We start from the raw sequence: 27,333 nt of genomic DNA, 5'->3' as shown, positions 1-27,333 counted from the left end.
AATAAAAATTAGAAGCCATGAAAGAGTCTAGATGCTGAACAATATTTTATTTATGCTGCCAAAAATGCCAGACCTTAAAAATCAGTCCTCATTTTTGTCTTCAAGTACAAAAATGTTAAAAAGATAACCAATTTTTAATGGTATGTTATGTATTACCATGTTAATACACTCTATTCAGTACTCAAAGTACTGAAGAATACGGTTTTAATGACAGTGACAAACAGTTAAGTGGTATAGTTTTAACATAAGTAAAAAGTAAATTCCTACCAAAATTTAATAACAAAATAAACGTTATTTGTTTTTAAAATTGACTTAAAAGTTAACATACGTTTAAAGGCAGTATCCATCAAAATGGAAGATAGATCAATATTGAACAGATAATGAACAAAATCAATTATGACATTGGTACTTTTGATTTTACACAAAAGTTCTCTTGGATTGTCTCAGATAATATGATAGTCACGTAAAAATTCATTTTAGTGTACTAACTGCTTAAGACTATATATAATTTTTCACAGGTAGGGCAAATACACATTAAAATAGTAATAGTGTCCTTTAGTTTAAATGTTGAGAACTTTGCAAACATGCAGAAGAATTAATTTTCATATATGTTCCTTTGGTTCACTAAATTTTCTTCTTTTTGGCACTGACTCTTGACTAGAAGTATCAAAGTGATGAAGGACCTGTCAAAAGAAAACAAGGATACTTTCCAGTTTACATGTTTTTAATTTTAATTTTTTTCACATCTGTAAAGTTTGTTTGTTCCTTCCTTGCCTTCTTTCTTTTTAAAAGTATACGTAGTGTAACTATTTCCTACTAAGATAGTATATCTGAGTTGTTTAAAAGTAGGGTAAAATTGGGGCACCTGGCTGGCTCAGTCCAAGGAGCATGCCGCTCTTGATCTTGGGGTTGTGAGTTTGAGCCCCGCACTGGGTGTAAAGATTTCTTAAAAATAAATAAATAAACAAACAAACAAACAAATAAATAAAGTAGGGTAAATTTTATTACTGATATATTTATATCTTCTTGATGGCTGCTGAAAGTACACACTTGTAAAATGTAAGGTCTTCATTAGGGCTATTGGAGAAATCAGAAAGATCTAACATTATGTCCTCAAAATATTTTGGAGGGATAAGAGGGAAAAAGATTTAATAATGAGCTGCAGAGAGAGAAACATTCTACCTTGGCACCATGTAAGGTTTAAATCATGTTTTCTTTTTTTGTATTCCTGGTACTTAGCAGTGCCTGATAGCTATTAGACATTCAATGTATAATCTTGAATGAATAGGAGGACAAATTAGGGAAATTCCTGAAAGTATTCCCTGAGTTACTCAACTTTGATTTTTCTGGAAAACAACAACAACAACAACAACAACAACAACAACAACAACAACAAAACCCCACCTCACTAATGATACAAATTGAATGATTTTGAAAAAAAATCAAGGCTTAATACATTGGGAAAAGTCAGACAACTTAATATATTAATGAAGTATCAGGTTATTTCATTCCCTTCTTAAGATATGTAAATTAAGAGTACTATTAACAATATTTTTGAGATTACCCCTTTAAAGCAGTCTTATGTATTCAGTTGTCTAATTTTAACCTACTAATAATACTAAAAGTTATAGTTGAAAATACAAATATTTATCTCAGAAATGGCAAACATATGATCTGACTTGGTACACAATAAGGTCCCAAATATGAAACAACTGTTAAAAAATTTAGGTCAGGAAAATTTTTCTTTCCCCTAAGGTACTGAGGGGAGATGCTATATTTTTAGGGAACAAGTTGATTTGGTAACTTATCTTATTTCTACTTCATTTTTGATCTCTAGGAAGCTCAGATCAAATTTCTGGCCCAATTGTAGCTCTACATAAATAAAATGGTTAGCTCTACATAAATAAAATGGCCTAAATATTCTTATATTTTCTCATTCTACCATATTTATTCATATTTAATTTTCTCATTCTATTCATATTTTTCTGGACACACTGACTTTTATTTTATAGATTCCTCCAACTATTTCAAATCATTGATGAAATCAGTATATATTTACATGGAAAAAATTAATAAACAACCATAGCACACCTTATTTAAAATCACCTCATTTTTTAGAACCAATTTATACACAAGATTTGGATATCAGTACTCTGAGGTAATATCCAGGAATATTATCATATTTAGCATTTAAAGTTTAATCTATAGTAATGATAGTTTGATACTTGCCATTTTTTTCAACTTGTATATTATCATAAAACTTACTGTTTTCCCAGATTTGAGTTGATTTCTCTTCCGATTTTCCTTAGAAGATTTTACTGGTTGATTTCCATTAGCCTCCACAAAGACAGAATAATCATCAATTGGTTATTTCTCAAAGAATAACCAACACTTGAAAAACAAGAGGCAACTAACTATATGCAGTTTTTAAAAAAAGCTTTCCTGAGATATAACTGAGATATAATTCAGATAACATACAGTTCATCTATTTTAAAAAGCATACAGTTCAATAATTTTAATTATATTCAGAGTTGTGCAACCATCATTGCAGTCAATTTTAGAATACTTCATCACTCCAAAAAGAAACACTGAGGTTTGTTTGTTCCCTCCTTCCTTCTCTTCTTTCTTTTTAAAATTATACATAGTGTACCTATTTCCAACTAAGATACGATACCTGGTTTCTTTAAATGTAGAGTATACTAATCATTTCCCTATTCCCCCTTTCTCCCACTAGCTCTGAGACATTCTCTTCTGTCTCTACAGAAATTCCTACTCTGGACTTTCATATGAGTAGAATCAAATAATATGTGGACTTTTACCACTGGTTTCTTTCATTTAGCATGTTTTCAAGGTTTATTCAGGTTGAAGCATATATGGGTACTTCATTCCTTTTTATGGCTGAATAATATTCCATTGTATGGATATACTACATTTTGTTTATCCATTTTGTCTATTGATAGATAGTTTTTTTCCACCTTTGGCTATTGTAAATAATGCTATCTATGCAGTTTTTATTTTATTTTTATTTGAGAGAGAGAAAGAGAAAGTGTGTGAGCAAGGGAGAGGGGCAGGGGGAGAGACCGAATCCTAAGCAGACTCCAGTGCTCAGCATGGAGCCCGATGCAGGGCTCTGTCTCGTGACCCTGGGATCACAACCCAAGCCAAAATCAAGAGTCAACGCTTGGGGCACCTGGGTGGCTCAGTCAGTTAAGCATCTGACTTTGGCTCAGGTCATGATCTCACGTTTTGTGGGTTTGAGCCCAGAGCCTGGAGCCTGCTTCGGATTCTGTGTCTCCCTCCCTCTGCCCCTTCCCCTCTCGTGCTCTGTCTCTCAAAAATAAATAAACCTTAAAAAAAAAAAAAAAGTTGATGCTCAACTGACTGAGCCACCCAGGTGCCCCTATCTATGCAGTTTTTAAAATGAATATTGGACGATGACAAATTGTTAGCTGTCATATTACTATTCTCTAAAAGGACATGCTTTTCTTTTCTTTTTTAAAACTTTTTTAACGTTTATTCATTTTTGAGAGACAGAGCATGAGTGGGGGAGGGGCAGAGACAGAGGGAGATACAGAATCCGAAGCAGACTCCAGGCTCTGAGCTGTCAGCACAGAGCCCAACGTGGGGCTTGAACTCACAAACCAGGAGATCATGATCTGAGCTGAAGTTGGATGCCCAAACGACTGAGCCACCCAGGCGCCCCAGACATGCATATTTTCTGATGTGGGAAGTGTACTTTTCCATATAGCTTCCTTAATGTATATACAGTTAAATATTTTCATTTCTTGCCCTTTTCTAGTAATAATGCAGTCATGATTCTCAAAAGCAGCAATACTTTGGCAGAGAGTTCATATACAAAAACATGAGCAATTTCACCAAACTCCACACCCGAAAAACAAATAACCCAGTGAAGAAATGGGCAGAAAACATGAATAGACACTTCTCTAAAGAAGACATCCGGATGGCCAACAGGCACATGAAAAGATGTTCAACGTCGCTCCTTATCAGGGAAATACAAATCAAAACCACACTCAGATATCACCTCACGCCAGTCAGAGTGGCCAAAATGAACAAATCAGGAGACTATAGATGCTGGAGAGGATGTGGAGAAACGGGAATCCTCTTGCACTGTTGGTGGGAATGCAAATTGGTGCAGCCACTCTGGAAAGCAGTGTGGAGGTTCCTCAGAAAATTAAAAATAGACCTACCCTATGACCCAGCAGTAGCACTGCTAGGAATTTACCCAAGGGATACAGGAGTACTGATGCATAGGGGCACTTGTACCCCAATGTTTATAGCAGCACTCTCAACAATAGCCAAATTGTGGAAAGAGCCTAAATGTACATCAACTGATGAATGGATAAAGAAATTGTGGTTTATATACACAATGGAATACTACGTGGCAATGAGAAAGAATGAAATATGGCCTTTTGTAGCAACGTGGATGGAACTGGAGAGTGTGATGCTAAGTGAAATAAGCCATACAGAGAAAGACAGATACCATATGGTTTCACTCTTATGTGGATCCTGAGAAACTTAACAGAAACCCATGGGGGAGGGGAAGAAAAAAAAAAAAAAAGAGGTTAGAGTGGGAGAGAACCAAAGCATAAGAGACTGTTAAAAACAGAACAAACTGAGGGTTGATGGGGGGGTGGGAGGGAGGGGAGGGTGGGTGATGGGTATTGAGGAGGGCACCTTTTGGGATAAGCACTGGGTGTTGTATGGAAACCAATTTGACAATAAATTTCATATATTAAAAATAAAAAAAAAGAATACAGCTGTGAATAAGGATCATATATTTTAATGGACAAAAAACAAAAAACAAAAAAAAACATGAGCAATTTTATTTCTTATTTTATTTTTTAAAATATTTATTTTTGAAAGAGAGAGAGAGAGAGACAGAGCATGAAGCGGGGTAGGGGCAGAGAGAGAGAGAGAGAGAGAGAGAGAGAGACAGAATCTGAAGCAGGCTCTAGGCTCTGAGCTGTCAGCACAGAGCCTGATGCAGGGTTTGAACTCATGAACTGCAGGATCATGACCTGAGACGAAGTTGGATGTTTAACTGACTGAGCCACCCAGGCGCCCCAGCATGGGCAATTTTAGAAGTGAATTTATGCTCCTAAAGTGTCTTAATGTCACATTACAAGGAAATCCTGCCTAATAATTTTTTTTTTAACTCTTGATTTTTTCCCTATATCCTAGTAAAGGATACTCATCTTAAGTAGAAGCTGCTTAGAAGACCATTTTGCTGCTAGGGGTACTAACTTTTGAAACTTTTTCTCTTTTGCTTTCATCAGCATATTAGTTTGCATGCTGCCTTCTGCCAGTTTTAACTTCCTACTGAGAATATGGAAAAGGGGGCACCTAGCTGGCTCAGTTGGAAGAGCACGTGATTCTTGATCTTGGGGTCATGAGTTTGAGCCCTGAGTTGGAGAAAGAGATTACTAAAAAAATAAAATAAAAACTTAAAAAAAAAAAGAATGTAGAAAAAAGAACACCTAAAAATGGCACTATAATCAATGGTGTGCTGGTAAATGTTTAACAACCAGTTCTCTAGGAGTAACAAATCCCGAGTTGAGGCCTTTACAGATTTCCATGCTGTGGATATTCTCATCATCTCCACTTTTAAGCTATCAACATGATGTCACTGAATGAGGAGTTGGGAAGAAATGCCAATATACTGTTAGGGTGTGCTATTTGTTTCCTAAGTTTGGATATAATATCTTATAGAATGGTTTTTCTTCATACCTGAACATTTGAGTAACTTAAAGGTTTAAAATAAAATATAAATCTCCATTTAATAAAAATAGAAAACTAAAATAAAGCAGTGGGTTTTTCCTTAAAAACATGAGATTCATTTTATGCAAAATATGTACAAAACATTAATTTTTATGTCTCATTAACAAGACAATGCATTTACAAGATAGAACATGAGAATATTTTGGCATTCTAGGAAGTCTCCTTGGGAGACTGGATGATAGTGTCATTTCTCAAAGCCTTTCCTGAATTCTCCTCTTTCATGCACCTTCAATCAAAGTAACCATTCTTTCCTTTGTGCCTCCATGTAGCCTACTCAGACTGCTACCGTGGCCCTATATCACTGCTCCAGTTACTAAACTTTTAGCTAAGAGTAGGAACAATGTGTTATTCATATTATATCTCCAACACCTAGTAAAAGTACCTGACACATAATAGGCGCTTACTAAATATTGGTCCAATAAAGAAAGGATTAAGAAGCAAAATAAACTCACACGTGGGGAAAAATTACAAGGTTAAAATGGAAAACAAATCTAAAGAGACACTTACCATTTTATTCTGAAAGATTTTTCCACTTCTTGTTTTGCTTTCAGATACATCAAGTTCAGATGTTTTACTGACTAACTGTTCAAACTAGAAAAGAAAATAATTACACAAAATCATATAACATAATAAAAACTTTCCATAACATAATACTAGGCTCTAAAATTCAGTAACGTAAAATCTAGGGTATTATCTTAATGAAAACCAATAATTTTGAGTGGTTTTTACTGTCACAAAAAATGTAAAGGTAAAAATAATGAAACTGACCCTGTATACAGTCGATCATTCACTGAACTGAAAAAGTCCCAAATGATCATTGGGCACTACACTACTCTTCCAGAAGATAAGAACTTTAGCTCACCCTCATTGGAGAAAGGAGATGTGCAGCGGAAGGTGGACAATACTCAGTCCCATTATTTTCAAGTTCTTTTTATCTAAATGTTATATCAAGATTTTACTGTCTACGGAAAACAAAATTAAACACGTCTTCTCAAGGCAATAAAAATGTATTATATACTCCATTTGTAAGCACAAAAGGTGGTAGAATAATTGCTTAAGATTCTCTAGCTGAAATTCTGAGATTCTATGAACAGTATTTAGGTTTACTACTAAATAAATCCACAAAAATTCAAAACTTTGCAATATATACTTTTCAAGTTTTGTTAAAAAGCATTCTTGAGACCTAATTTTATCCTAAAAGACCTTGAATATAATAACAAAACCTGAAAAATAACTAGATAACTATATAAGCAAGTCTTTTTGGGGAAAAAAAGCAAGTTAAAAGTGAGATGAATTATCAAATTTATACCTGACAATGAGAAATTGAAAGATCTGGACTTTCCTTAGATCTCATAATTTCATCTTCCTCACAAACTAAACTTGGTTCTGTTAAAAAAAAAAAAAAAAGAGTTAAAATGGTATGAAATAGAATTGGAAGTGAATCAATCTACATTTTCATTAACTTCTTACCTCCAAGTTCAGAAGATCCAGGGTTTTTTTTCTGCTCTTCCATTTTAGTTTCAATGTCAAAATCATCCTACATAATTACATGAATAAAAAAAATGGACACATTTTGAAAAGAAATTAAAACAACTGGGCAAAAGTATTTATGAACAAATTTGTTTTATGAAGGTTAAATATAACATAACAGTATAACTACCTTACGTTTGCTAGAAATAAAGTCCTATAATTACTATAACAAGGTATAACATTTATCCAGACAAAGTAAAAACTACTACTCTTTTTGGCAGGGTTGCCTTAAGAACAAATATACAACTTTCTCAAAAATACATAATGGCTCTAAGAATCCTTAGTTCTTACTATTGTCGGAGGGCACTGCGTTAGACATGTTTACACAAGCATCATTGCTGTATCTCTGGAATTTCTTTTTTTTTTTTTTTTTTTTTTAAGTGTTTATTCATTTTTGAAAGACAGAGACAGAGCATGAGCGGGGAAGGGGCAGAGAGAAAGGGAGACACAGAACCCGAAGCAGGCTCCAGGCTCTGAGCTGTCAGCACAGAGCCCAACGTGGGGTTCGAACTCACGAACTGCGAGATCATGACCTGAGACGAAGTCGGCCGCTCAACTGAGCCACCCATGCGCCCATATCTCTGGAATTTCTATACATATGTTAGCACACACTGAATATGCCCCAACCCTCTTCAGGAAGTTAGTGAAGAATAGATCAGTCATGGTACGGTAGAAATAGCAACAAGTTTAATGTCTACTTTATAATTATACATTTTTTTTGTGACACATGTCAAAGAGCTTTAAATATTTTAAAGAATGCTACATAAATCCCAGCATTATTTGTTTATAAAGCAAGACTGGGATTTAGGTTTTGAGAAGACTTTTTCTTTGACTAAACTGTTTGAAAATTGAATTTTCTATTTATAAGGATGTGGCAGAGCCTAAATCAGAAAAGTCAGTCTCTATATATAAGTACTAAGATCATAATTTAGAATTAAATGAGATAAGACAAAACAACAAAGATTACATTAAATAACAATCATGTTAATGTGGAAGATTTTCTGGGAGTAAGGTAACAATAAAAAAAGGCCTTTTTTATATTTCTATTTATACTTCTTATACTTCTAGCATACTTCTATTCAAAACTGAGAATGTACACAGTAAACCTAAGTCTGGTAGGCACTGGAGGATTATAAAGATGAATGACACTTTTCCTGCCTTTTAGGAACTTCCAGCCTGCTTTAGGACAGTGATTTTGCAGGCCCCAAATGAATTCAAGCACGGGTTTAAATGAGCATCTAGTAAGGGTGTTGTAGGAAGGATTCCAACATTAGTTGGGAGATTGGAGTATTTCAGTGGCTTGCAAATTATGCTCCAGACCAAGGGGTTTCCTCAGAGTACACTATGAGGGTAGTTGAGGTGGTGAGTGGCTGGGCCTCCAGGACTTCATTCAGAATAGTTGTTCCTTTTAAACATTTTTTTTTTTAATGTTTATTTATTTTTGAAGGAGAGGGAGACAGAACATGAGCCGGGAAGGGGCAGAGAAAGGGAGACACAGAATCTGAAGCAGGCTCCAGGCTCTGAGCTGTCAGCTGCAGAGCCCAATGCGGGGCTCGAACTCATGAGCTGTGAGATCACGATCTGAGCAGAAGTTGGACACTTAACCGACTGAACCACCCAGGAGCCCCAGAATAGCTGTGCTTTAAATTTCTGAGAATAATGTTTGCACCAAGATAAAGAGTTTTAAAATGAAAAGCCTATACCTTTCTTACATCCAGATCAACCTTGAGTTTATGATTATAATACAATATTTATACAAATATTAACGAGAACTTTTAGTCTTTAGAATTGAGTCAAACATTTGTTACTATGGTACTTTATAACTCTTTAAAATGTACTGACACTTATATAATGCTCCTGTTCATCTTCTAGATCATCTTTGTCCATGAGAATTTTCTGAAGTGGTGTTTTTAATTGTTTTGGTGATAAAATAGCTGAATCAATATTTTCCATTCGTTCTTTTTCAGTAGTCACTTTTACTTTGAAGGTGTGAAAAGGTGTTGGAACTTCTCCCACATTTAAGTACATAGGCTCCCCTTCAAATATCACTCCTTCACAATCACCATCCTTAAAACCGGGAGGCTGGTAATCTGGGGGTGTAACTGCAAAAAGTGTAAACTACGAAGTTCATGAAACTGAAGAGAACATAATATAATAATAATAACATACAAAGATTGAAAACATTTCAAATAGTATAGAAAGGCAACCTTTTTTCTTCTTCACTTGACTGGCTGTGTGACTTTGAATAAATTATTTATCATCCCTGATTTGGTTTTCTCACCTATGAAATGCGGAAAATAATAGTATCTACCCCATAGGGTAATTGTGGGTATTAGATGAATTAAAGTATATAAACTACTCAGACTAAAACTGGCACATTCTAAGTATTCAATAAATGTTAGTTGTTATTACTATTGTTGCTTTATGTTCTTCTAGAAGATATTATGCATGTAAAATATATATTTCATATATGTATATATCCTTAACAAAACACAAATAAGATCATACTGTTCTATACCTAGGTGTTTTTAACCTTTCTTTTTAATCCATTTGTATTATTTCTTGGATAAATTAACTTAATCAGCACATTTTTTTTTTTAAGCTTATTATTTATTTTGAGAGAGACAGCGTGAGTGGGGAAGGGGCAGAGAGGGAGAGACAGAATCCCAAGCAGGCCCCAAGCTGTCAGCCCAGAGCCCAGTGCAGGGCTTGAACTCACAAAACCACAAGATCATGACCTGGCCGAAAAGCAAGAGTCAGATGCTTGGCTGACTGAGCCACCCAGGTACCCTAGCACATTCTCTATAATAGCTTGCATGGTATCCTTATAAACATATAACCTTGCATGTTTGTGTTAAATATATTCCCAAGACACTTTTCTAGCTATAGAATTTCTGGATTAAAGAGAATGTGCATCTAAAATTCTGATACTGCCAAAATGTCCTCTAAAAATCTTGCACCTACATACATTCCCTTGAGAATTTATAAAAGTGCCTACTTTTCCCCCACACCCTTGCCAAGAAATGGTTTGCAAGTTTTACTGCTCTGGTAAGTGAAAAGTAGCATCTCACTGTTTTATTTCTTTAATTATGAGTGAGGTTGTACCTCATATGGGTATGTTCATATCACTGGAGAAGCTTATATACATTTGAAGTCTATTTTTTCTAATCTTTCTTTTTCAAATACTTATATTAAATGAAAATTTTATAATTTCAAAAAATATATTAGAATTTAGGTCTTAAAATCAGTTAGGATGGAAACCAATTGTTTCAATACTAAATAAAACATACAGGTAACAAGAGGACGTGTTACAAATAGTACCTTCATCGTAGTAAAAAAGTTTCATAGTCAAACAAACATCATTAGGTAAAGGTCCCAGATTTTGCATTAGAATATAAATCTTGCGAATGAGGAGAATACTTGCTTTCTTGGTGTCAGCAGATGACATGTTGGAATCGTTGCTTTGGTTTTTACTACAAGAGAATCACACATTAATTTCTTTTATGACATGTATGGCTTCTAGTAACTTTATATTTTACTATTTGAGATTCTTATTCCTATTATAGCATTAAGTTTTTAAGTTGAAAGTTACCATAAATGTGTTTTAATGTCACTATTATGAAAGATTTAATATCATCAATATCATTATTAATAACAGTATAAACTAATAATTTTATTTAATATGCATTTTATATAAGATGTTTAAAGGAAACAAGTGATGGATTTTAATTACATTTCTAATCACTCAAGCATACAACAGCTTTCCTACCCTTTGGCTCTGTTTCACAATTAAAATAGTATATAATAAGCCACAGAATTTGGGCTTGCAGCTACTCAAAGGATGTTTTTACAGCCACTCCTGGATGGTTAATTGGGGGTGTTTGAGACATTTCAGAAGTACTTCAGTACTTCTGAAGTTTAGCAATATAGTATTAATATGAATAAGTGGTAATCTGTAATACAAAAAGAAAACTATAAAACCATACCTTATGAAGTCCATGACTGGTCCATTATTACTGTACTTGAACTTAAATTGGTAACATTCTGAAATTGTCTTAAATAAAAAACATTGCAGTTATGTATCTGATTTACAGTACTGGCAGCCAAGTAGCTATATACAGCTTTTCTACGACTCTTCATGCTGATTTAGTAATTTTTCTGCCATGTTAACCCTTATTGGTCCACTGAAATCTTCAAATCCTAATAATTCCCTTGGTTTGGGATTTGGTGCTTCAGTCTTGGAGAGATGGTCATTCCCCTACTAATTGCAATGGATATCATACATATCAGAAAGGAACTCCTTAGCAGATAGGTGAGAGGGGCAGCATTATCTCTAATTCTAGCAGAATGGCTCAAGCACAGGGCTTAAATCCTTGCTATACTGTGACTAAAAGCAAGTCATTTAAACCTTCTAAGTTTCAGTTTCCCCAACTAATAAAAGGGGTTGAAAATAGTACCTATCTCATTGGTGGTTATGAATATTTGACAAACAGGATAATTTATACAGAGCACTTAATAAACTGCCTGGCATGCCAACATTCAATAAATATTAGTGAATCAACAAAGTTGCTCTTTTACTGAAAGTAAAAAATGTTCAACTATATAAAACATCTGAAACTAAATGAATATTTTCTGAGCAGTTAGTTTCCGAACAATCAACTAATTCACAACATTTGCTTACGTGATTTTTGTCACCATGGACATATATTAAGCATTAACTGCAGGCATGAGTATCAAAGAAAAGACACTGCCAGCTCTCTCGAAGCTTTTTTTTTTTTTATTGCTTTCTTTCTATTTCAGTGCTCACATAGGAATGGGGATCAGCTCTTTCTTTTTAAAAACAGCTGCTTCTCCATGACTGAATGGAACACTATAATAGCTACTGTGCAATGGTTAAGCACCAAGGTCATGAACTGGACTTCTTAGGTCCAAATTCTTGTTCTGCCACTGTGACCTCTGGCAAGAAACCTTGTATCTAGGTTTCCTTATCTAGAGTGGAGATGATAATGGTAGTTACCCCATGAAGGTTATGATGAATAAATGAGATAATGCATATAAAGCTTCAAGGAACAGAGCCTAGTAATAGTAGGCACTCAACAGATCTTTCCCCTTTGTTTCTTGTTTGGTTTTCCCTGTCATTTCTTGTAATACCTTCTTTAATTGTCAGATGAACAGGTGGATGTGACTGAATTGGGATGAATATCCAAAGTGCAAGTGTTAAGTATCTTATTTTTGTCAAACTCAACCTCTTTCAAAATTCCATAAAAAGAATATTATATTGAAGCAGAAATCAGGAGTTTTAAGTTATTTCTATTGGTTTTTGGCTTAGTGGCCAAGGGCAGTCACACAGTCTCTTTGGTAGTAAGTGTATTAATCTGTTTAAAGATAACAATACAAGCCTTGTCTTACCTCAAAAGGCCTTTACGAGGTTCAAATGGTTCAAATGTGAAAATATATGTGAAAGTGTATTGATTAAAGCACAAGTAAAAGCATAGGATATTATTATAATCTTATGTTATTTTTAGATTTTAAAGATACTATGTTTCTTTACTAACCTAAGTACACCTACCTGAGGGTCTTCTGGATTGGTGTATACCTATTTAAAAATAATTTATAATTGAGTTATTTATATAAGGCTAAGTATTCAAGGAGAACTAAATTGGATATTTAGATGAAACTATTAAATGGATTCAGCAAAACAAAATACAAAATAACCTCCCAAAATATTAATTTGTTACTTTTCCCCCCACTGAATAGATCATTTACTTGAATAAAGTGACATAATCAATTGTTGGTTTTAGTGTTATTTAAACAAGCAAGGCCAAATTTGACGTCTTTAAAAAAGAACATACAATTTAAAAATACTTACAGCTAGAACAACCATCCTTAGCTGAAATATAACAAAGAACAAAAATCTTACTTTTACTCCATAAAATATTTTTTCATGATGGATCATAAGAATTCTTCGCCTTATTTCAACATTTATTCCTAGTAAGAAATAACCTTGCAGAAAATATGATGTATATAAAGCAATACATTATGTATCTTTCTCTAGTCCCCCAAATATCTCTCTTTCTTTTATTTTTGAGAAACCTGTGCACACACAAGCTGGGGGAGGGGCAGAGGGAGAGAGAGAATTTTAAGCAGGTTCCATGCTCAGATCTGAGCCAATGTGGGCCTCAATCTCACAACTGTGATATCGTGACCTGAGGTGAAATCAAGAGTTCAACGCTTAACCGACTGAACCACCCAGGCACCCCCAAATAGCTATTTCTAGTTGACTTACTAAAGGTTGAAATTCATGTCACTGACTTAAGCAAACATGGGTATTTCTGCCAGTTACAAGGAAAATATATATTATGAAATAACACATTAAACCTTACCAATGTTAGAACTAATTTTGAAAAGAGAAAAGTAGAGTTCAGGACTCTGTTCATTTAATAAAGGGAAGAAGCTTTGGAAACCAGAGGAATAGAGAATCATAGGAAATCACCCACTAAAGTAATTGGACAAAAATCTAAGAGTCATCCTTGATTTGGATCTTTTCCTTATACTCCACAACCAATCTATCAACAAGTCCAATCAGTTCTACTGCCAAATAGATCCTGAATCTTTTCATTTATTTCCTTCTCTGCCTCTTGGTCTAAGCCACAGTGATTTTTCACCAGTACTGCATTAACGGACTAAGCAACACTCTCCTTGATTCCCATCTTATTCTCCTTCCACAGTATATTGTCTTGAAAGAAGCCACAGTGATTTTTAATTTAAAATGTAAATTAAATGATGTTACATTTCTACTCAAAACCTTCAAATGGCACCTAAAATATAATTCAAACCCCTCACCTACATAGTCCTGAAAGCTCTGGCCCTGCCTGTCTCTCCAGGCTCCTCTAAACGACTCCTCCTCCCCCACTGCTCATTGCATTCCATTCACACTCGCTTTCTTTTTGTTCCTTGAACTCTCTAAACTTCCCTCAACTCTTTGTATTTGCTCTTCTGCCGGGAATATTCTCTCCCAAAGTCAACGCCTGGCTGGTTTCTTCTCAGTCAATTCTCAGCTTAAATGGCACCTACTCAGAGAGTAGCTCCTATCCTATCGAAGGTTACCCCACCTCTCCACCTGCAACACACTTTTCTAAATATTTTATTGGCATTTAGCACAATTGGAAATTATCTGATTTACTTGTTTTATTGACTGTTTTCCCACTATAGAAAGGGCTCTCTTTGTTTCGCTGACCACTGTTAGTTCACCCAGCTCCTACCTGGAGTATGTGTCTAGCACATAGCAGGCACTTAATATTTAATGAGTATTAAATACTTAATGCCTTAATAAGGGAGGTTAGTGACCATGGATAAAATTATATCTTTTTTACAATTTTGTTTAGAGATGGACTTCTTTATATATGTTAATATAAACATAAGTATACAAAAAGGCTTATAATCTACAGTAAACCCTTATTAATCGAAATTTCACCTATTTATGATTTGTGACAATTTAACCTAGACTACACAGAAATTTATTTTTGAATTCTCATGAAGAAACAATTTATTAAATTATTAGTATAAACAAAATTGTAGAAGGCATGTGAAACTAATAAACTATTTTAAAAGAGTTTTTTTTAATTCATTAAGTTTTTGTAAGTTAATAAGTGTTATTATTAACACAACCAAGTGTTAACTAAAACTGGCTTGGCAAAATTTGTTAAGCATTAATTCTATCGGCTTTAAATTGAGTTGAATATTAGTCTTTAAAATATTCAAATGTTCAAACTTTTCAGTAATTTGGGCTGGCCTATGCCCAAATTAGTTTAAATTAATGTTCTACTTTGTGGCTATTGCTGTTACATTTATAGAGTATAAGCTGTAGAAAAAAAGACAATGAGATACTGACTTACGTATTTTTTTTGTAAAGCATCATAGCATCCTAGCATCCTAAAAAATAATGAAATATTCATTTTTAGACTGAATGCTTTTCCAGAAAATAATTCTTTTAATAAGTCTCCATATTATCTCATTACTAAATAATACACAATTTTCTTATTAAAGCTCCCTTCTTGGGGCATCTGGCTGGCTCAGTTTGTGGAGCATCCAGCTCTTGATCTCAGGGTTGTGAGTCCAAATCCCACATTTGGCAAGGAGCTTACTTAAAAAAAAAAAAAGCTCCCTTTTTTTAAGATTTTATTTTATTTTTTAAGTTTATTTATTTCCTGTGTGTGTGTGTGTGTGTGTGTGTGTGTGTGTTTGCGTGTGTGTGTGTGTGTGAGAGAAAGAGAGAGAGAGAGGTGAGGAGGGGCAGACAGAGAGGGAGAGAGAGAATCCCAACTAGGCCCTGCGCTGTCAGCACAGAGCCTGATGGAGAGCTAGAATTCATGAACTGTGAGATCATGAACTGAGCTGAAACCAAGAATCAAATGCCCAACCGACTGAGACACTCAGGCACCCCTAGGATTTTATTTTTTTAAAGTAATCTCTAAACCCAATGTATGGCTCAAACTTACAACCCCAAGATCAAAAGTCAAATGCTCTACCTATTGAGCCAGAATTTTAATTTCTTTAAAATTAAAGAAAAAATTTAATGCAAAGATCCAAAGACCTGCAAAAATGGCATCTAGTGTTAAAGGGGGAGTTACTAAAATTGGGTTAGACAATGAAAGGTATCCAAGGTACAAAAAAAATGATTTAAGAGAAAAATAATTTCATATCATTAGGTAATCTTTTACTTACCACTTCACTAACTGTGTAGATCCTGGACAGTTTTTATCTTCTCTCAGAATTTTCACACAAAGATCTAAACACCAAAATGATATAAATATAGAACTACTTAAGATTAGTAAGCAAGCAGAAATTTTATTTTATTTTATTTTTTTAAGTAGGTTTCAGGCCCACGATGGAGCCCAACGCAGGTCCTGAACTCGTGACCCCGAGATCAAGACTTGAGCTGAGATCAAGAGTCAGATGCTTAACCAACTGAGCCACCCAGGCAACCCAAGCACCTAGAAATTTAAGTGAAATTATTTTCGTCAGCTGTGTATTAGATATATGTTATGCAATGGCAATGAACTTGCAGATGATTGGTATTAACATAATTTAAAAGAAGAAAGGTCTTATGGAAATAAATAATCTTTTTATCCTTATTATAAAATGGCATCAAAATGATTAGGATGCATGTGATGGGCAAAAAAAATTTAATTTTTTTCGGGGCGCCTGGGTGGCTCAGTTGGTTAAGCGGCCGACTTCGGCTCAGGTCATGATCTCACGGTCCGTGAGTTCGAGCCCCGCGTTGGGCTCTGCGCTGACAGCTCAGAGCCTGGAGCCTGTTTCAGATTCTGTGTCTCCCTCTCTCTGACCCTCCTCCATTCATGCTCTGTCTCTCTCTGTCTCAAAAATAAATAAACGTTAAAAAAAAATTAATTTTTAAAAGCTATAGAATACTTAAAAGTTAGATATAATGTTTTCACGCCATCATTATCCAAGAGTTTTAGAGTATTTGCATGGGCCCGTATCCCAATTAAATTCTTGTAAAAGGCCAAGAAGTTAACTGGCTGTGAGAGATAGAGACCTGCAAGGAAGCAACAGGTAATACAATGGAAAGGACTAAGATCTCTGTCTCTGTCTCAGGTTCCTTATCTGAAAAATAGGAGTAATAGCTAACTCACAGGCCTGTAATATGAATTAACAAGCTGTAATACATAACATAGTGCTTAACATATTGCCCACCATATAGTTGGCACACAAAATTAGGTACACACTATGTGCTGGGTAATGAATTATTACTGTAGTATAAATAGGCTGTATTATTTTTACTTCCCAAAATAACACAAGAACATATACTACTACTATACAAAGCAATAAATAATAGAATGTTTTTACCTACCAACTTCATCATTAAAGAGTAATGTCAGGTGAAATTAAACTTGAGAAACTAAGGAAAAATTTTAGGATTAAGTGCTTCCAAAGGTATTGAATATACTTTTTAAAAACTACTTAGTCCACATAAAAATGTGTACATGAATGTGGCATTATTTATAATGGCCAAAAAAGTGTAAACAACTGAAACAAACATTCATCAATGTTTGCTTATCAATATAAACATTCTATATAATAGAATATTAGTCAACAATAAAAGAGAATGAAGGACTGATTCATGTCACCATATGGATGAATCTTGAAAACATAAGTGAAAGAAGCTGGTCACAAAGGACCACATATTATATGATTCTATTTATGGGGAATGCCCAGAATAGGTAAATCCATAGAGACAGAAAGCAGTCTGGTGGAATCCGAGGACTGGGGAGGTTGGGGGAAGCGGAGAATGACTTAGTGAGTATGGAGTTTCCTTTTGGGGTGATGAAATGTTCTAAAATTGGCTATGGTAGTGGTTGCACACCAATCTGAATATACTAAAAATCATTCAACTGTGCACTTTGAGTGAATTGTCAGGTATGTGAATTTCATCTCACTAAAGCTATTATTAAAAAAAGATCTCTAGGCAAAAATTTATACAGTCTTAAAGCAAGCCAAAATAAAAACAACATGTTTAAAGCAGGTTTTAAAATCAACATGAACAAAGTTGAAAGAAACAAAAAATAAACATTACATTACCATCTAGATATCTTGTTCCATAAGCACATTCTGGAAATATTCCTCTCAAATAGGTGATGCAGGATACTGAAACTGCTAGGAGCCTCTTCACTAACACTAAAGACTGCTGCTCTGTTGATATCTTATTGGGAAATACCAATGCACTCTAAATTTCAGGAAAATTAAAACATTTTATTTAGATTTATTAAAAATAACATCCTCCCAAACTTCAGGTAGATCTAACTTTGCATTAGCATGGTACTTTCCCAAAGAATTTCTAACCATAGTGGTGAACCATGGTAATTTCCCATAGAATTTCTAACCCAGAAAGTCAGGGTGGCTTCTAAGAGGCAAAAGTGATTTCAGGGAAGCAGCCTAAAGGTAAAATGCAAAAAGTGCTTAAAAATCCTCTTAACATCCTCTTGCAGATTAACAGTCTGTAAGTGCATAATACATGATAGATTGCAGTAACTCTTTAGTTACTAACTAGATTTGACACACATAACCCTGTAACACAAGAACATTGCAAAGACGAGAATTTTATCTTTGTGAGGCATGCACATTCATTTCCTTGGACTAGACTGCTAAGAATGATAATTTCATCAAAACCACAGAATAGCATTCATTAACACCTAGTGTAAATTGGATACGAACCAGTGATTTAATGCAATGCATCAAACATCCAACACAATTCTCCATGGATTCTAAATAGTTTAGCAAATACCTTCCTTTCTTAAAACATGGAGTTTCCTGATCTCATTAAACCCTTCAAACAGTTGGCTCTAACTTTTAAACATAAAAGACTCCAGGAAACAATAAGATTAGCTACATTAAAATATTTTTAAATACAAGAAATCATACCATGGAAGTCCTATGTAACTGCGCAGTGGCCATCTTCTGGGAAAGTCTTTTCCTTAATTCAACCTTGTGACAGAAACGCGAGCTTTAACTTCAGATCTTTTTTGTATCGCTAATATTCTAGTTGGCTACATGTAAAGTCAGAAAGAACTTTAAGTGAATAAAAATAAATTTTATGTGATCAATTTCATGTAAATAATGTTTACATAAAGAAATCAATCACAGTATTCGAGTACTGACTACATTGCAGTTAGGTAGGTATGAAAACGGCCCCTGCCAGACTCTTTAAAATAATCTTAGAAGTTTTGTTTGTTTGTTTTTTTTTTTTTACATTTATAGTTTCAAACGACTGATTCAAGTCAGGTTCCTTAACTGAACTTTATTCAGCCCAGCTCTGGGTATAAAAACATATTGTCCTACTCTGCGGAACCACCCCAAAAAGCGGAATGGAAAATATTCCAGATCTTTCTTGGCTGATTCTGATTTCTCAATTACAACTGGTATTTTCACGTAAGTTTCATTTGGGGGTTCCAGTTTCCCTTGTCTTAAGCAGACAATTCCACTGGAAGAGGTCCCAGAGGACACGCTTTACTGTCATCGACCCTGAAGCCCGGACTAGACACTGGAGTTAACCTAATCTTGAACCTCTCGTGAAAAAGAAGCAGGCTCACGTTTCCGCCCCGTTTCACCATTAAGAATTTAAGAAGCTTAAAAGTAGTTGTGAAGCGACAGAAAAAGAGCTTGAAACGTAGAAGACACAAACAAACAGGAAAGAAAATAAATACATTACGTAAGGTCTGAGGGGCGCCAGCCGCTGAGAAACCTGGCACCGTGCGGCGCGCGCTTTGCCTGACGCGCAGGCGCCTTCCTTCAACGGTCGCCCGCGGAGGCGCTACAGGGCCGTGTGATCCCCCTACCGTCGCTTTCCCGCCAAGAGCTGCGCAAAGCGCGCTGGGAACCCCAACCGGCCGAAAACCTTTTCTCAGCCAGAGAAAGGCCCGATTGCCAGCAGGGTAACGTTAAGTAATGGCGTGTGCCAAGCTTCCCGAAATAACAAAGCTTTCCTACGGTGACCCAAGTGTTCTCGGCCGTCATTTAATGAATCCTGTTAATTTCCGATCGGTTTCGAACTTTTGCTTTTGTTATTCGATCTACCACATATGTATTGCACTCCCACCTTAGTCTCCTGTGTCTTCAGGAAGCCAGTTGCTCTGGCAGTGGCCTACTTAGTTATTTCTGCTGCGCTGTCGGTGGGGACAGTGCATAGCTACTAATGTAGTTAATGTCGCATTTACAAACACGATCAGAGCTGGTAGGTAGTTGGACATTGTCGAAGAGTACAAATTGTTTACTAATTGTTATATATCCAAATAAATTGTGTTATCGGTATAAATATTTCATAATTATTCATTAACTTAGATGTGTCTGTATGAAAAGATGAAAAGATTTGCCCAAAGTCAGTTAGAGGAATGAAGTCTAGAATCCTGTTTTCAATGAAAAATATTCAGTATCTGGGGAACCTGGGTGGCCTGGTCCGAGAGCATTCTACTCTTGATCGCCGCTCAGGGCTTGATCTCAGGATCATGAATGCAATCTCCCCGTTGGCCCCACGCAAATTCAATTTTCAAATCCCCTGGTTTAATAATTATTTTGCTTTATAGTTCTCTCACAGGTCAAGTTTACAAATGGCTTTCAAAATTCACTTCTTCTTTCTCCTACTTTGCTTATTCTAAGAGCCTTGTGAAGAAGACATAAGTATTACTGCTATTTTACTTATTTTTTAAAAAAGTTTATTCATTTTGAGACAGAGAAGGAGAGACAAAGCCACTGAGCATGAGCGGGGAAGGGGCAGAGAGAGAGAGAGAGAGAGAGAGCCAGACAGACCCACAGACAGAATCCAAAGCAGACTCCTCACCACACTGTCGGTGCCGAGCTGGACATGAGTCTAACTCAGGAACCCTGAGATCATGGCCTACTCCAAGATCAACAGTCAGATGCTTTACTGACTGAGCCACCCAGGCGCCCCTGTTACACCTATTTTAAAGATGAGAAAACTGATCCAGGTAAATTTGGTTTCCTGAAACTACAACTAATTTTAGCCTTGGCAGAGGGGGAGCCATGACACCACCTAATGATGACACATTAGGTTTATGATATGGTGCTTCATGTTAAATTTACATTAAAAAAATGTTTTTAATATTTGTTTTTGAGAGACGGAGAGACAGAGAACAAGTGGGGGAGGGGCAGAGAGAGAGAGAGAGAGAGAGAAAGAGAGAATCCAAAGCAGACTCCAGGCTCTGAGCTGTCAGCACAGAGCCTGACGCGGGCTCGAACTCATGAACTGTGAGATCATGACCTGAGCCAAAGTTGGATGCTTAACAGAATAAGCCACCCAGGTGCCCCTAAATTTACTTCTGAGTTATTAACAACTATAGAAAAGAAATATGAAAAAGTATATTTACTTTTAATCAATTATTTTAATCAGGTAATTTACTTTTAATCAAGAGTCGGACTCATCCTGAGTCACAGAATCAGAATAATGCTGTAGGGGAGGAATAATTTCTCTTTCCCTTCTTAGGGTCTCTGGTTGGGCCTATGAATTTCACTGACAGAAGACAGATTAACAGGAGAAAACATGCATGTTTTAATTACATCTTTTTTACACGTATCTGGGAGTCTTCACATGAAAAGTAAAGACCTAAAGAATCAAGTTGAATGCTTGTATACTGAATTGGACAAAGAATACTAAATTGTGCAAATGTGACTAGGCAAAGGGGCTTTGGCTGGAGCCATTAAGTGAGTGATGTGATATGGGGTTAGGTTAACAAGGTTTGTTTGTACAGGTTGATCTTGGCCTTGACCTCGTGTCCTTGGTGGCAAGAATTTCTCTTTCCTTCTGATATAGGGAGGATATCTTTCACGAGGGAATTTTCTCTCCTGCTTTTAAGAAAAAGAAGGAAAATCAGAATGTCCTTCTTGCAGGTGCTATTTTTCAAATGCTTTTAACGCAGCATAGTCAGTATGCCACAGCAACATGTTTTGAGGTTCTGTGTTCTGAACTCCTTCAATGCAATCAGTAGTTACTGATTTAACCAACTAGATCACTGACTATATTTTGAGGATGAGAGTGGGTGGTGTTGGGGCAAGACATTTAAAACATTGATTACCATAATAGTAAGTACATACCATTAAAAATAGCAATACAGGGGTGCCTGGGTGGCTCAGTCAGTTAAGTGTCTGACCCTTGATCTCAGCTCAGGTCATGATCTCATGGTTCGTGTGATCGAGTCCCCTCATTGGGTTCTATGCTAACAATGCAGAGTCTGCTTGGGGGCTCTCTCTCCCTCCCTCTCTCTCTGCCCCTCCCCCGCTCACTCTCTCTCTCAAAATAAATAAACTAAAAAAAAATAGCATACAAATATATTAGAAATCTGAAGGTTAATACTAGAAGAGACAGTTAAAAGAATTATCATTGATTTAAAAATAATACTGATTTTAAAAATATTGGTTAAGAGAACGGGATGTTAGGCTTTTAGAGATACTATAAAACAAACGACCTTCAGTTATGCATGGTGTTAATCATAGTACCATTTTGAATGTGCCTCTGAATTGTTTGATGACAGCTACTAGGTACTTACTTTAGAGACCATAACATTTTTGCTACCTAGAAATTGATGAGTTCTTGGTTACATGACACAAGTGCTGCCCAAATACACATATCTATCTACCATGGATCATTTTTTTTAAGTGTTTATTTACTTATTCTGAGAAAGAGAGTGAGCACACACATGCACGCACAAATTGGGGAGGAGTAGAGAGAGAGGGACAGAATCCCAAGCAGGCTCTGCACTGACATCACGGAGCCTAATGCAGGGCTCTATCACAAACCATGAGATCATGACCTGAGCCTAAATCAAGAGTTGGGTATTCAACTGACTGAGGCACCCAGGTGCCCCATGGATCAATTTTTGTACAATTTATCATTTGCTGTTTGAAATTATTAGGGAGGAAAATATTTTTCTGTATCATCTTAATTTTAAGTTTATTTATTCTGACAGAGACAGCATGAGTGGGGGAGGGGCTATGAAAGTGGGAATGAGAGAGAGAGAGAGAATCCCAAGCAGGCTCTGAGCTGTCAGCACAGAGCTGGACGTGGGGCTCAAACTCACAAAGCTGTGAGATCACAACCTGAGCTGAAACCAAGAGTCAGATGCTTAACTAACTGAGCCACCCAAGCACCCCTTCCTGTATCCTCTTAGATTTTGTACTTGAGGGCTTGCAATTTTAATGGACAATGGAGAGCTTAGCAAGAGGGAAAAACAAATGTAAGTATGTACATATGCACAGGAGTTCACAAAGAAATGTGACTCAAGGATGTAGTTAGATTTTGGAGTTTATATACCATCTTAATAGGTAATGGGGAGGTGTAGAGGGGCACTTATGGGAGAACAGAGGACTTCTAGGAAAAATGAATGGGCCCTTAGGAGAATAAGTGGGATATATGGTAGTTTTATAACAATGTCTCTTGAGGTGATTTCTTATCCAGGTGTTGACTTGTGCTGACTTCTTGTCTTTATAAGAGTTAATCTTCCCCTGTGGTGAAACTCCTTGGGAGGAGATTCAGGACAGTTGAATTCTTTTGGGAAGCTTTGCTTTTAGGAAAATAAGGGGAATGGAGACAAAGCCTCTTCCCACATCCATTGATTTTCAAAATGTCTTTAGTTCACAATAATCCTTATGCCACTGTGGCATAGTCTCGACCCTTTCAAAATTAATAATAAAAAATTTGGAGTACCTGGGTGGCTCAGTCGATTGGATGGCTGACTCTTGATTTTAGCTCAGGTCATGATTCTCAAGGTCATGAGATCAAGCCCTGCATTGGGCTCCGTGCTGGAGCCTGCTTAAGATATTCTCTCTCTCTCTCTCTCTCTCCTTCTGCCCCTCTCCCCGACTTACATGCTCACTCTCTTTCTAAAATAAATAAATAAATAAATAATGATAAAATAGTAACATACAAATATGTTTAAGTTGCCTGTATATGAATAATAAATTCTAGAAAGATATACAAGAAACTCTTAATAGTGGTTACTTCTAAGGAGGAAGGATCTGAGCCTTTAGGGGAAAGGAATGGGATATAAATTTTTCACTGTTTTATATATATAGTCAATCTTCATTATTCATGGACTTCATAACAGTGAAATTTCCCACTTACTGAAATTAATTTGTAACCTCCAAATTAAAAAGCAGTTCAATATAATGCGTTTGCATTCATTTGCAGACACGTTCAAAGTGGTAAAGAAAAAATTTGAGTCTTTCTATACACACATTCCCAGCTGAGGTTGAACAAGATGATGTTTTGCTTTCTTGTTTTAGCTCTCATATTGTAAACAAATGTTCTTTTTGTGGTCTATTTAGTACCATGTTTTTGCATTGTTGTGACTTTTTGTTTTCTTTTTTTCCTTTCTCTCTCCCTTTTTTTTTTGTTTTTTTTGTGGGCTTTTTTTTTTTTTTTTTTTTTTTTTTTTAATTTTGCTGTTTAAAATGGATAGCTGAAGTGCTGTTTAGACCTAAGAAAGTTGTGATGTGCCTTACAGGGAAACTACATGTGTTGGATAAGCTTTGTTCAGGCATGAGTTATAGTGCTGTTGGTGTTGGCTGTGAGTTCAATGTTAATGATATCCACAAAATATATTGAATAAAGTTTCTTAAACAGAAACACACATAGAATGAGATTTTATATTAATCAGTTAATGAAAATGTTGTGACCATGGTCTCACAGGAATGTAACCCTGTATTTCCCTTAGAAGCAATGGTTCAAAATTCAATAATTCAGTGTTGTTGTATTATTTGCACATAACAACGGAAAATAATGAGAACTGACATTATAAACTGACAGAGTTCAGAACATACTACCCCAAAATATGGGACATTGGCATATTGGAGTTTAAAAAAAATTTTTATTGAAAATTTTTTAATGTTTATTTATTTTTGAGATGGAGAGAGACAGAACACAAGCAGGGGAGGGTTAGAGAGAGAGGGAGAGAGACACAGAATCTGAAACAGGGTCCAGGCTCTGTCATTACAGAGCTGGACGTGGGACTCCAACCCACCAACTGCGAGATCATGACCTGAGCCAAAGTCGGACGTTTAACTGACTGAGCTATTCAGGCGCCCCTAAAATTTTTTTTAATGTTTATCTTTTTATATTTTGAGAGAGAGAGACAGAGACAGAGTGTGAACAGGGGAGGGGCAGAGAGAGAGGGAGACACAGAATCTGAAGCAGGCCAGGCTCTGAACTGTTAGCACAGAGCCTGAAGGTGGGGCTCGAACTCACCAGCTGCGAGATAATGAGCTGAGCTGAAGTCCCATGTTTAACCAACTGAGCCACCCAGGTGCCCCTGGAATTTTTTTTAATGCCTATTTATTTTTGAGAGAGAGACAGACAGAGCAGGAGCGGGGGGGGGGGGGGCAGAGAGAGAGGGGACACAGAATTGGAAGCAGGCTCCAGGCTCTGAGCTGTCAGCACAGAGCTGGAAGCGGGGCTCGAACCCACGAACCATGAGATCATGACCTGAGCTGAAGTCAGACGCTTAACTGACTGAGCGACCCAGGCACCCCAGCATACTGAATTCTTAAGTTGAAGGATTTTGAGAAATGGCAGGTGCAGGAAGGATTCTCTTTATCTGTCCAGTTTCCCCTGAACCAGTGCCTAGAAACAGTGGTGGCAGAAGGACTCTCTGACCTACTTCTCTTCCTCTGAAGCATGTTGTAAGACCTTCATGTGAAAGGTACTCTCTATACCTAAAGGAAAGGAGCATCCTTGTCTCCGAAGACAAAGGGATGCCAAGAGAAATCCAAATGAACAGGCCTTGGTAAGATTCCTGTAGTTCAGTACTATTAGCTCATACCCTTTTGTCCTATCACACTTTTCCAGGACTTTCCATTCTTCATCAATCATTGTATAAAAACAGTCAAATTTATTTGTCCTGGTGTTCGTTTCCTTATGAAGGCTCCTGTGTCATGTAAAACTTACATTAAATAAATCTGTATGCTTTTCTATTGCAGTTGAATTCACAGGGCTCCAGCTAGAGAACCTAGAAGGGTAGTGGGAAAAAGATATTTTCTTCCTCCCCTACAATACTTTTTTATTTTTGAGCCTTGTGAATGTATTAGCTCTACTAAAAAAAAATTAAACAAACAACCAGCTCCAGGAACTGCTACCTGAATATTATAAAATTTTAACTTACTGGTTTTTTTTAAAGATCATTTTTATTTATTTTGAGAGACATTGAGCATGAGTGGGAGAGAGGCAGAGAGAGAGGGAAAGAGAGAGCCCCAAGCAGTCTCCGGGCTATCAGCAAGGAGCCTGACTCGGAGCTCAATCCCATGATCCCACAAAATCATGACCTGAGCTGAGATCTACAGTATGTTGCTTAGCCAACTGAGCCAGGTGTCCCAGCTTACTGTTTTCTTAAAGCAATCTCATTAATTATCTTTATCTCAGTGAAGTAGAAAGGAAGAGGAACAAAATCTGGGTTAAAGTATAGGCCTAGGAGGGATAAGAAAGAGAGAGGGAAGAAGGAAAAGAAAGTTTTGAATAATAGCTTCCTTTAAAAATTTTTTTCTTTAGGTTCTTTTAAATTTTAATAGAAGTTTTAAAATAGTTTCTGCAAGTTTTAGATTTCCATTACTGTGGAAGAACTATTAGGACACAGCTTTACTTCTAACACAATATGCTGGTTATTCATTTGCATTCATCTATCACTCGTGTATTTTTTCTTTCATCAAATAGTGACAGAGTACTTTAAGGCAGGCACTGTGCTATGTACAGTTACAGTATGTTACAAAGTGGTAACAAGAGTCATGATTTCTGCCATAGTTGAGTCTATGATCTAATGAAGGAGAGAGATGTTATACAAACAAGTATAAATATGTATATAATTATAATTTGATGTAAGTACTGGATTCAATAAGAGTCAAAGGTGGAAAAGCAGTTTACATGAGAAGGTGGGTCATGGAAGACCTAAGGAAATTACATTTAAGTTACAACCAGAGGGATGAGTAGAAGTTATTAGAAGAAGAGTGTGAAAAAAAAAAGAAAAAAAAAAAAAAAGAAGAAGAATGTGGCGGGAAAGTATGCTGTGCAGGGAGAAAAACATTTGCAAAGGCCCTAATATGAGAAGTACTTCAAAAACTGAAGGAAGGCCAGTATGGCAAGTGCATAGCAAATGTGGAAAACTGACTCCAGATGAGATAGGAAAACCAGGATATGCAGAATTTAATCGTCAATGTTAAGGAATTTGTGTTTTATTTCAGGTATAATGGGAGCTATTGAGTGCTTACGATTGGGAAAGATATCAAATTTATGTTTCTACATTATCACTCTGGTTGTTGGTTGGAGAATGAATTGGGGAGGGGGGCAGGCATCTGCAAAGACACATTGATTCATCCTGAGTAGTTATGTCTTTTAAGGATTGCTTGTTTTAATTTTTAAAATTTGTTTTTCAATGTTCAAAATCATCTTTATTTATTTGGTTACTTATTTAACCCTTGCCCTCATCCCCA

At 36.1% G+C, this 27,333-nt stretch overlaps 1 protein-coding gene across 4 annotated transcripts; it reads right to left on the bottom strand.

Moving 5' to 3' along the window:
- Nucleotides 1-26: 26 nt before the first annotated feature.
- On the bottom strand, nt 27-19,683 carry HORMAD1 (HORMA domain containing 1). 4 transcript variants are annotated; one of them, XM_060622581.3, is made up of 15 exons: nt 19,559-19,683; nt 18,772-18,834; nt 17,932-18,076; nt 16,054-16,117; nt 15,225-15,261; nt 13,199-13,219; nt 12,899-12,925; nt 11,316-11,383; nt 10,651-10,802; nt 9,172-9,431; nt 7,270-7,336; nt 7,109-7,185; nt 6,307-6,390; nt 2,266-2,337; nt 27-683 (listed from the first exon to the last, which is right to left on the bottom strand). In XM_060622581.3, the coding sequence occupies exons 2-15, from the start codon at nt 18,802-18,804 to the stop codon at nt 603-605; spliced, it is 1,188 nt and encodes a 395-aa protein (XP_060478564.1). In that variant the 5' UTR covers nt 18,805-18,834; nt 19,559-19,683; the 3' UTR covers nt 27-602. The 4 variants fall into 4 exon arrangements, with proteins under 4 accessions (XP_060478564.1, XP_060478562.1, XP_060478563.1 ...); XM_060622579.2 differs by lacking the exon at nt 19,559-19,683 and adding an exon at nt 19,440-19,531; XM_060622582.3 differs by lacking the exons at nt 27-683; nt 19,559-19,683 and adding exons at nt 981-1,077; nt 19,440-19,532.
- Between the last annotated feature and the right edge of the window lie 7,650 nt (nt 19,684-27,333).

Source organism: Panthera onca, chromosome C1 (genome assembly GCF_046562875.1).
Source record: "Panthera onca isolate mPanOnc1 chromosome C1, mPanOnc1 haplotype 2, whole genome shotgun sequence".
Taxonomy (NCBI): Eukaryota; Metazoa; Chordata; class Mammalia; order Carnivora; family Felidae; genus Panthera; species Panthera onca.
The sequence above is the reverse complement of the archived record's forward strand: the minus strand, read 5'-3'. Positions and strand labels throughout refer to the sequence as shown.